At 46.4% G+C, this 11,636-nt stretch overlaps 1 protein-coding gene across 1 annotated transcript in view; it reads right to left on the bottom strand.

Annotated features, from left to right (window-relative positions):
• The window catches only part of SNX29 (sorting nexin 29), a 604,821-nt gene that overhangs the window by 570,116 nt on the left and 23,069 nt on the right, over window positions 1-11,636 (bottom strand). The window contains exons 2-3 of the mRNA XM_017890705.1: window positions 10,017-10,078; window positions 6,278-6,330 (exon numbers count right to left, since the gene is read on the bottom strand). Coding sequence (XP_017746194.1) covers window positions 6,278-6,330; window positions 10,017-10,078 — 115 coding nt within the window. The remainder of the gene's footprint in view (window positions 1-6,277; window positions 6,331-10,016; window positions 10,079-11,636) is intronic.

Raw genomic sequence — 11,636 nt, 5'->3', positions numbered from 1 at the left:
AAAAAAAAAAAAAAAAAAAAAGGTAAACGTAGCCTGGGCACGGTGGCTCACGCCTGTAATCCCACGACTTTGGGAGGCTGAGGCAGGTACATCGCTTGAGGTCAGGAGTTTAAGACCAGCCTGACCTTGGCTGGGCGCGGTGGCTCAAGCCTGTAATCCCAGCACTTTGGGAGGCCGGGACGGGCGGATCACGAGGTCAGGAGATCGAGACCATCCTGGCTAACACGGTGAAACCCCGTCTCTACTAAAAATACAAAAAACTAGCCGGGCGAGGTGGCGGGCGCCTGTAGTCCCAGCTACTGGGAGGCTGAGGCAGGAGAATGGCGTGAACCCGGGAGGCGGAGCTTGCAGTGAGCTGAGATCCGGCCACTGCACTCCAGCTCGGGCGACAGAACAGAACAAGACTCCGTCCCAAAAAAAAAAAAAAAAAAAGACCAGCCTGACCAACATGGTGAAACCCCGTCTCTACTAAAAAATACAAAAATTAGCCAGGCCTGGAGGCGCGCACCTGTAATCCCAGCTACTAGGGAGCTTGAGGCAAGAGAATCGCTTGAACCCGGGAGGTGGAGGTTGCAGTGAACGGAGATTGCATCCCTGCACTCCAAACTGTGCAACGGAGCAAGGCTCCATCTCAAAAAAAAAAAAACTAAATACAATTAAGTAATAAATTTTGACTCTCTGCCATGGCCAGAGGACGGCTCTGAGCCTGAAATCTGCACACTGTTTTAAAAAGGAGAGGCATTAGAAACATTTTGTTTTATTATTTTGAACAAGCTGTCATTTTGTAAGTCAAAATGATCCAGGCCAGATGCAGTGGCTTTGCCTGTAATCCCAGCACTTTGAGAGGCTGAGGCGGGTGGATCACCTGAGGTTGGGAGTTTAGGACCAGCCTGATCAACATGGAAAAACCCCGTCTCTACTAAAAATACAAAATTAGCTAGGCATGGTGGTGCACACCTGTAATCCCAGCTACCTGGGAGGCCGAGGCAAGAGAATCGCTTGAACCCAGGAGACGGAGGTTGTGGTGAGCCAAGATCACGCCATTGCACTCCAGCCTGGGCAACAAGAGTGAAACTCCATCTCAAAAAAAGAAAAAAATTTCCTTGAAAAAGTAGTGAAAAGCAGAACGGATGCAGGGGCTCACGCCTGTAATCCCAGCACTTTGGGAGGCCGAGGTGGGTGGATCACGAGGTCAGGAGATCAAGATTATCCTGGCTAACACGATGAAACCCCATCTCCACTAAAAATACAAAAAAATTAGCTGGGCATGGTGGTGGGCATCTGCAGTCCCAGCTACTCGGGAGGCTGAGGCAGGAGAATGGCGTGAACCCAGGAGGCAGAGCTCGCAGTGAGCCGAGATCACGCCACTGCACTCCAGTCTGGGTGACAGAGAGAGACTCCATCTCAAAAAAAAAAGAAGAAAAAGTAGTTAAAAGCTTTAAAAACAAAAGGAGAAAAGGATAGATGGCTGGATCAGAGAGAAGGGGAAAGCATGTGAGGCCTCCAGGCTGTGTTAAGGATGTGGGTCTTTCTCCCAAGAGCAAAGAGAAGGCAGCTGGGAGGTTTCAAGGGAGCATGAGGTGAGGGAATCTGCATTCTGCATTCGATGTGGTAGAAGCAGAACAAGAACGAATGGGGAGAGCCCAGAGCTGCAGCAGCCATCCTGTGAGATGCTGGTGATGGGGACTGCAGGTCAGCAGAGGAGCTGGAGGGAAGTAAGTGGATTTGACCTCAACTCCAGGGCCGGGTCAGCTACCAGGGGTGAGGAAGGGAGGCAACTCATCTATCTTGTCAGTCCTCCTAAGTTATTTTTAAATGTTCGCTGACTTTCCCTCTTGAGATTCAACTTTCTTCTTTTTTTTAATTATTTTTTTGAGACGGAGTCTCACTCTCTCACCTAGGCTGGATTGCAATGGTGCAATCTCGGCTCACTGCAACCTCTGCCCTCTGGGTTCAAGCGATTCTCCTGTCTCAGCCTCCCGAGTAGCTGGGATTACAGGCGGGCACCACCATGCCCGGCTAATTTTTTTATTTTTAGTAGAGACGGGGTTTTGCCATGTTGGCCAGGCTGGTCTTGAACTCCTGACTTCAAGGGATTCGCCTGCCTCAGCCTCCCAAAAGGCTGGGATTATAGGCGTGAGCCACCACGTCCAGCCGAGATTCAACTTTCTCACAGAATAGGGACAATGATGTGGCCTTTCCAACATGAAGGTGGTGCCACCTTTAACCAAGTACATTTCCAAGGTAAGACCAGGTCTCTGATATTAAGAAGGAATCCCCCTGGGGTAGAGGAGAATAATTTTTTTTTTTAAACCCAGCCTCAAAAACAATTTAGTCACTAAATAGCACATAACAGAGAAAGAACAAATCATGGAACTCTAGCCCTTCCAAAATGTCTAACCTAGGCTATGGCATTTTGCCTCTCTGAATCAGTTTTCTCATCAGTGAAAAAGGGATAGCCCAGGCACAGTGTGGCTCATACCTGTAATCCCAACATTTTGGGAGGCCAAGGTGGGAGGATCACTTGAGTCCACAAGTTCGAGACCAGCCTGGGCAACATAGTGAGACCCCCCCCCCCCCATCTCTACAAAAAATACAAAAATTAGCCAAGTATGGTGGCTTGTATCTGTAGTCCCAGCTACTCAGGAGGCTGAGGTGGGAAGATCTTGAGCCTGGGAGGTTGAGGCTGCTATGAACCATGATCACACTACTGCACTCCAGGGTGAGTAACAGAGGAACACCCTGCCTCAAAAAAAAAAAAAGAAAAAAAGAAAGGATAATACTTCTGCTCCTTCTGAGGACTGAGAATCAACATAAATAAAATGTAGCAAAGGCAGTCACAAACTATAACTATTATTATTACTTTTTTTTGAGAGACGGAGTATCGCTCTTGTTGCCCAGACTGGAGCAATCGCGGCTCACCGAAACCTCCACCTCCCAGGTTGAAGCGCTTCTCCTGCCTCAGCCTCCCTGCCTAGCTGGGATTACAGGCATGTGCCACCATGCCTGGCTAATTTTGTATTTTAAGTAGAGACAGGGTTTCTCCACGTTGGTCAGGCTGGTCTCAAACTCCTGACCTTAGGTGATCCTCCCGCCTTGGCCTTCCAAAGTGCTGAGATTACAGGCATGAGCCACCATGCCTGGCTATTATTATTATTTTTAGAGACAGAGTCTCTGTCTATTGCCCAGGCTGGAATGCAATGGCACGATCATAGCTCACCGCAGCCTTGAACTCCTGGCCTCAAGCAATCCTCCTACCTCAGCCTCCCAAAGCAATGAGATTACAGACATGAGCCACAGTGCCTGGCCTATTATTAGTAATAGCAAGCAGCATACTCCTTTTAGCCATAAACGACAGTTATCACAGAAGGAATTAACTTTTTCAATTCTACTACAAAACATAACATTTTCTGTAACAAAGGTTATGGTAGCAAATTCTATTATATAGGTTCAATATTCTTTATCCAAAATGCTTAGGATCAGAAATGTTTCGGATTTCAGGTTTTTCCACACTGTGGAATATTTGCATTATATACTTACCAGTTAGGTGAGCCTAATCCAAAAATCCAAAATCCAACTGACTTCCATTAGCATTTCCTTTGAGCATCATGTTGGTATTCCAAAAGTTTTGGATTTTGGGGCATTTTGAATTGTGGGTTTTTGGATGAGGGATACTCCACCTGTGTAAGAACACGTTAACCTAACATTCAGAGCAGGGTTACCTCTCTCAGGAAGCAGACAGCATGGTAATGAAGAAAACTGGTCAAGAAGTCATGGCTACTTAGACACACACACACCACACACACCCATACTCACACATAAACACAGACAAACCAACCCGGCCAGGCAAGAGGAGTCTTTCCTAATTACCTCTGCATCCCAGGCCTGGAACAGTGATTGCACTGGAAGCTTTGGTGTCCAGCAGAATCACCTGGGGATCCTGTTGAAATGCAAATCCTCAGCAAGCTCCTCAGCTTCAGTCATTCACACACACACTCACGCACATATACACATCCTGCTCCAATACAACTAGGACAGGACTTAGACAATGCATCATTAATCAATAAGCCTCCCAGGTGATTCTGATGCAAGCGGACCTTGGATCCCTGGCCAAGGCCAGGCCCCACAGTAGACCCTCAGGAAGGACTAAATTGATCAATGAGTCTAATGATCTAATGCCACGAACATACACTGAGAATCTAATGTACGACAGGCACGTAGTGCTTGTGTAAAACACTGAGAAGCAAAATTTTAACAAATAAATGGAGAAACACCCTTTCGGCCTTCCAATCTCACAAGCTTCGTGGTGGCACAGATATTTGAACACCTGACTAGAGTACAATGTAATACACACACTCATCCAGCTAACAAATCTTTACTGAATGCTTCTAGGCACTAGAGAAACATCTGTAAACAAGACAGCAAAACATACCTGCCTGCACAGAGCTGACATTATAGTGACAGGATAATAGGCAAAATTAAAAAGTCGAATGTGTATATAGTCAGTTGGATGGTGATACGTGCAATGTAGAAAACATAAGCAGAGAAGGCACGGATAATAGGGTGCATCATTTTAAATCTGTGCCAGTTTTGAATCATCCACATGGCTCTATTCCAGGAAGGTCTACATGCTTTGCTCATGGCTGTTAAAAGTTTACAGTAGGAAAGGACAGAAAAAGGAATGATGGACACGGGAGGGTGGGCTACGGTGAGAGGGTGGGGGACATGAACAGTTTCCAGGACGAGATGAACGTTGAGCAAGCAAGTTCCCTTCCCTTTCCTTCCCATGCAGGAATGCCCCTCCTGCCACCCCAGGGGCTGCAGAGCACAAATTAGCTCTGACTGAGCTCACAACGCATTTGCAGCAAGGACTGGATGCTTGTGTGTCTCCTACCTTTGCCAAGCCCTACGGGTCTCCTTCCAGCCAATGTTATCAGCTTATGCCATGATGTCAGCCTTTCCTGGGTCATGAATGTCAATGGCCATTTTTAGGAATTTTTTTTTTTTTTTTTTTTGAGATGGAGTCTTGCTTTGTCACCCAGGCTAGAGTACAGTGGCACAATCTCGGCTCACTGCAACCTCTGCCTCCTGGGTTTAGACAATTCTCCTGCCTCAGCCTCCCGAGTAGCTGGGATTACAGGCGCCCGCCACCAAGCCCGGCTAATTTTTGGTATTTTTAGCCGCACAAATCAAGCCTCAAGGGGTTGCACCATCTTGGCCAGGCTGGTCTCGAACTCCTGACCTCGTGATCCCCCTGCCTCGACCTCCCAAAGTGCTGGGATTACAGGCATGAGCCACTGCACCCAGCCAAATTTTATTTTTTGAGACACAGTCTCACCCTGTGTCACTCTGTCACCCAGGCTGGAGTGTAGTGGCACGATCTCAGCTCACTGCAACCTCCACCTCCTAAATCCTTAATTTTCCCCAAAATTAGCCTGGGTTCAAGCGATTGTCCTGCCTCAGCCTCCCAAGTCTCTGGGACTACAGGCGTGCACCACCACACCCAGCTAATTTTTGTATTTTTAGTAGAGACGGGGTTTCACCATGTTGGCCAGCCTGGTCTCGAACTCCTGACATCAAGTGATCCACTTGACTCGGCCTCGCAAAATGCTGGGATTATAGGCATGAGCCACCGTAACTGGCCCATTTTTAGGAATTATTTTTTATCATAAAAGGAACACATGATCACAATAAAAAACGTGAAAAATACCAGACAGCAATATTCCCAGTATTCTTACCCCTACTGCTACCTTAGGCCACATTTCAGTGTGTTCTGGCCAGAATGGCTATCTAACATAGCTAGGACCACTCCATATACATAGAATTTCGGATCCTGCTCTTTTTACAACATATGCCTTTTTACTATATATGTAATTTTTAAATCACTACCCATGCATTTTTCTGTTGAAAACAAATTCCATATAAACATTACTCTTAAGGGCTATATAACATTCCACCCCATTAACGCACTATATTTTATTAACCATTTCCCAATTACTGGGTATTTAGGCATCCAAGTTCTCATAATTATTAATTACCCTGAAAATAATTTTATATGGAAAGGTATCTTGAGTAATTCCCTCCGAATAGATTTCTAGAAACAGAATTATGGAAAATGTGGAGTGTTGGAGATGAGCAGTCACCGCACAGAGAGTCCACGGTTGACTCAAATTTCAGCGCTGCACCTCTCCGCTGCAGAGGCAGAGCACAGAAGCCGGCCGCCTTCTGCCGCCTTTTCAAGCTCGATGGTCAATGGTTTTAGAAGCGACATATTTACCTGCTGTCTGAATCCGAGGCGATCTCCTTTCTCCCTCCAAAGCGGATCTGGCACTGCACAGAAAAAGAAGCTGCTGAGATCAGCCGCTGGGATGCGACACTCAAAACGTCACACAACAGCCCACGTAGGGCTTAAGGGTCAGGGAGGGGACACGGGACCAGAAGCTCTGCACGTCAAGTGAGGACGTCCCTGTCCCCTGGGTATCAGCACAAGACTTAAGAAGGTGCACACCCCAGCCTTGAAGCTGCCACTTAAAGGAAACCCTTATCTCCCAGTTGTACAAAGGCAAGCCTTGTGGGAAAACATTGCTAAGAGAAAAACAAAAGCACACGGCCATCTGTGCATTATCCAGGAAGCTACTCCTGCCTGTCTGCAGCTGACTGTCTACCACACAGAGCTCTTCGCGGGAGATAATTACAACTTCCACAAACCTGTACTGAATGGGTCCCTTTGGACGAGCCCCAGAGTTGTCCTGACTGGCTATGACGTTACAGCAGCACAAATCAAGCCTCATACGAGTCATCTGGTTGTGTGGAATGACAATTGACTGAGGGTGGGTAAAAATGAAAGCAGGCTACTTCTTTTCTTTTTTTTTATTTTTTATTTTTATTTTTTGAGATGGAGTTTCACTCTTGTTGCCCAGGCTGTAGTGTAATGGATCGATCTCAGCTAACCGCAACCTCTCCCTCCCGGGTTCAAGCGATTCTCCTGCCTCAGACTCCCAAGTAGCTGGGATACAGGCATGTGCCACTATGCCTGGCTAAATTTTGTATTTTTAGTAGAGATGGGTTTCTCCATGTTGGTCAGGCTGGTCTTGAAATCCTGACCTGAGGTGATCGCCCACCTTGGCCTCCCAAAGTGCTGGGATTACAGGCATGAGCCACAGCACCCGGCCCTGCAGGCTACTTTTTGAATTGGTAAAATTAAAATATAGATAACATAAACTTTGCCATTTTAACCATCTTTAGGTGTAAATTTCAATTCACGATGTTGAGCAACCATCACCATTATCCACTATTCTAATTTTCTTTAAAAAAAAAGAAAAAAAATGGGGTCTCACTCTGTTACCAGGCTGAAGGGTAGCAGTGCCATCATAGCTCATGGTAACCTTGAATACCTGGGCTCAAGCAATTCTCCCACCTCAGCCTCCCAAGTAGCTGAGATTACAAGCATGTGCCACCAGGTCCAACTCATACTTTTTATTTTTTGTAGAGACAGGGTTCTCACTATGCTGCCCAGGCTGCCCTCATACTCCTGGCCTCAACATATCCTCCTGCCCCAACCTCCCAAAGCACTGGGATTACAGGCGGAAGCCACCATGCCTGGCCTACTACTGTCTTTTTTTTTAAAGGTATAGAATCTCTGCTACGGGTAGCAGGCTTGCAGGGTTCCTAAACTTATTATCAGTACTACTACATTGTGTGTGTGTGTGTGTGTGTGTATCTGTGTGTGTGTATGTGTATACGTGTGTGTATATATATAATTTTAAATGATATATTTGTCAAAACACATGAAACTGTACACTTAAAATGCTATATTTTATTATATATAAATTAAACATCAATAAAATTTATTTTTGAAAGTCATGCAAAAAAGTCATATGCAACACTTTAACCCTCAAAATAACAATAATAATAATAATAATAATAACAACAGCAGGCTAGGCGCAGTGGCTCACGTCTGTAATCCCAGCAGTTAGGGAGGCCGAGGTGGGGTGATCACCCGAGATCAGGAGTTCAAGACCAGCCTGGCCAACATGGTGAAATCCCACCTCTAATAAAAAATACAAAAATTAGCCAGGTGTGGTAGCACGCACCTGTAGTCCCAGCTACTCAGGAGTTTGAGGCAGGAGAATCACTTGAGCCCAGGAGACAGAAGTTGCAGTGAGCTGAGATTGCGCCACCGCACTCCAGCCCGGGCGACAGAGCTAGACTCCATCCAAAAAAAAAAAAAGCAGCAGAAGCTCTGGGCATAAGCTCCACTTTATTCCTCTCTAACTGCTACCTTTAAAGTGGTTCATCTTGCCTCCTCATCTTATTCTATTTTCCATTTCTGCAGCAAAGAAAGAACAAGCTAATAACATGGGCTCCAGATGTTACCATGTTAACAGAGGACCAGGCTCTGTCCAGGCCCTTTACCTACTTTAACAAGCCAATTCCCTCAGAAGCCATACACAGATTAAGTGACCCAGTTACAGAAAAGCAGAGAGATGCTCAGGGAGGGTGCGTGAGCTGTCCCTGTACATACAGAGCTGAAGAAGTAAAGCTGGCCTTTAATTCCAGCTACGTCGGAGCAGAAAGCCTGTGTCCCTCCTACCACACAATGCCTCAAGGCTTACATAGATACTGCATTCTCTGGCTCACTTCAATACTCAACATACACCCCATCCACATGTGGTGGCATGCACCTGTAGTCCCAGCCACTCAGGAGGCCAAGGTGGGAGGAATGCTTGAGCCCAGGAGTTTGAGGTTACAATGAACTATGATGGTACCACTGTGCTCCAGCCTAGGCAACAGCAAGACCTTATCTCTAAAAAATAAAAAAAAAAAATTTAACACACACCCCTATTACAGTACTTACCTCCCTATAGTGTAATTACACACATAATTATAACTGTCAACTGCCCCTTCCAAAAAGTGAGCTCCTAGAATTCCCAGATTTGGATCCTAGCTCTGCCACTTACTAACTATGACGCCTTGAGCAAGTTATTGGATCCCTCTGAGTTTCAGTCTCTTCAGCTGTAAAATGAAACCAACTGCAGGAACTATAATCTCACAGTGTTGTTGGAAGGATTAAATATAAAGTGCTTAGCATAGAGCCTGGCACACAGTGGAGGTGTGATCAGTGACAGCTAACAGTAGCATGCATCTGGTACTTGCAGCAAGCAGATTCCAGTCTCACATCCAAGCTTGTTTCCAAGCCTGGCCAGAGTCAAGCATCAGAAACAGCATCACATCAATCACAGCAAAGCCACCTGGAGTGTCCACACAGCTGGGCCAGCAGCAGAGGACCCCAGGCGTGGCCTCCTTCCTCCTTGTCCTAGCCTTCTTGTGCTCAGGGGTCCTAACTCCAAACCACCACCTCTGCACCCCTCAGAGCTGCCCTCAAACACAACTGCTTGGAAATGAGACAATGAGACTTTGAAACCCACATCAATGCTGGGTTTTTTTTTGTTTTTTTTTTGTTTTTTTTTTTTGAGACAAAGTCTCACTCTGTTGCCCAGGCTGGAGTGCAGTGGGGCAGTCTCGGCTCACTGCAACCTCTACCTCCCAGGTTCAAGCGATTCTCCTGCCTCAGCCTCCCAAGTAGCTGGGATTACAGGTGCCTGCCACCACGTCCAGCTAATTTTTGTATTTTTAGTAGAGACAGGTTTTCACCATGTTGGCCAGGTTAGTTTGGAACTCCTGACCTCAAGTGATGCGGTCACCTTGACCTCCCAAAGTGCTGGGATTACAGGCATGAGCCACCGCACCCAGCTCAGTGCCTTTCTTGAAGGGACATCACTAAGGATGAGGGTCCTCTAGAGGGCTTTCGAAATTCAAGACACAGGACTTCCTCCAACCCAATTCTGACCGTGTTCACTGCTCTATCATTTCCTGGGGAAAATGATTAGATCGCTTCACTGTTCCCAGGTATAAAGTGGGAGTTAGTCTGTGTATGTTATAGGGAAGAAATGGCCTACATTAATTATCTGACACTATTACTCGACCAAAAAGGTAAATGTGTGCTTTCTGCTTACCTGTTTCACTGCATCCAGCAGTCGCTCCAGCAGAAATTGTCTTTTGTCATTGTTCTGTGATCCTAAAATGCAATGAGGCTTAATTAGTTCTCGTTGACACTCGGACACAGCTGTCCCCAACTAGACCAGTCCTTTACTACTGATCTTTAACAAAATCAATAGCACGACTAGGTACCAATAATCTGTATCATTACAATGAAGTTTGGCTATTGCCTGTTACTGCATCAAAGGAAAACACGTAAACTAATTTTCCCCAAATCTGAACAACATGACTACAATGGTCTAAAGGTTTCTCAACCCTTGGCACTACTGACATTGTAGGATGTTCAGCAGCATCCCTGGCCTCTACATACTACGTGGCATTAGCACACACAAACCCCTGAGTTATACCAAAATGTCTCCATGTAATGCCAATGTCCCCTGGGAATCAAAACTGCCCCCAGTTGTCAACCAGCAGCCTGAAATAAAATATAAGTTTCCCAGTACAGCGGGAACTGCTCACTGGCTGTTCTCACTATCATCTCCAACATCCTTCTCCCATGCCACCTTCAGCAATCCAAGCTGTAAAACCTGATTACTCCTCTTCTCAGCAGCTGAGGTTGAACTTAAGCGGTCTGGCCAATGAGAAGACAGCAGAAGTGCACTGGGAAAGTTCTGGGAAAGTCATTCCTTTCTGATAGAAAGAAGAGCTATGAAGGGCATCATTCTGTCCTCCATCCTTCATGCCTCAATCATAGACATGTTGGGCAGAGCCCGAGTAGCATTTTGCCACCATGAAGTCATGAGCCTGACAGAAAGACCTAGAGAATCACAAAGATACCAGCCCTGATATCACTGAGTTGGTAAGCCAAGACTAGAAACAAGCTCACTCTCACAAAATAAATAATCCTATTTGTCCACACCACGACACATTGGGCTGTTACTTGCAGCCAAAAGCATTCCCAACTGACACATATGACATACGCTGAACTTCCATTTCAGAAGGTCTGGGGAAAGGGCACTTGAAAACACCAGGCGGACAGTTGTCAGGGCCACGCCTGATCTCCACAAGAGGCCCAGTGACTCCAAGCAAGATACGAAGCCATGGACTATGATGCAGCAGTCACAGAGCACACTGACTTCAAAGGATACTGGAATGCAGGTTATAAGGGCAGATGCTCCACACTGCAGGCGTTGAATTGCCATCAGGCTGCTTCTGTCTTGGGCAACTCTACGTGGGCTGCACCGGGAAGTAGGAGCAGGCCATTATCTCAGAGATGGTCAGTGATTCCTCCAGGTCAAGCCAGGGCCAGCTGGTTGATAACAACCACCACCACGTGCTGGGCGCATCCTACATGCCAGGAACCAAGTTGAGCACTATGGATGCAATATCTCCCTTCATCTTCACATCCACCCTACAAGCCAGGATCCCAAACACAGATGGGAAAGCTGAAGCTGGGAGAAGTCAATTGACGGTGTGTTGATCCACCCAGGATTTATTTAACTTCTAGTGTGTGTGAGGCAATGTTTTAAGAGCTGAGGACATAGGAGTTAAATGGTGTAAAAGAGCCATCTTCTCATGGAGCTAAAAATCCTACTAGAAGGCCAGGCACAGTGGCTCACGCCTGTAATCCCAACACT

This window comes from Rhinopithecus bieti, unplaced genomic scaffold (genome assembly GCF_001698545.2).
Source record: "Rhinopithecus bieti isolate Rb0 unplaced genomic scaffold, ASM169854v2 scaffold_19459, whole genome shotgun sequence".
In the NCBI taxonomy this organism is placed as follows: domain Eukaryota; kingdom Metazoa; phylum Chordata; class Mammalia; order Primates; family Cercopithecidae; genus Rhinopithecus; species Rhinopithecus bieti.
This window is presented reverse-complemented; position numbering and strand designations above follow the sequence as displayed.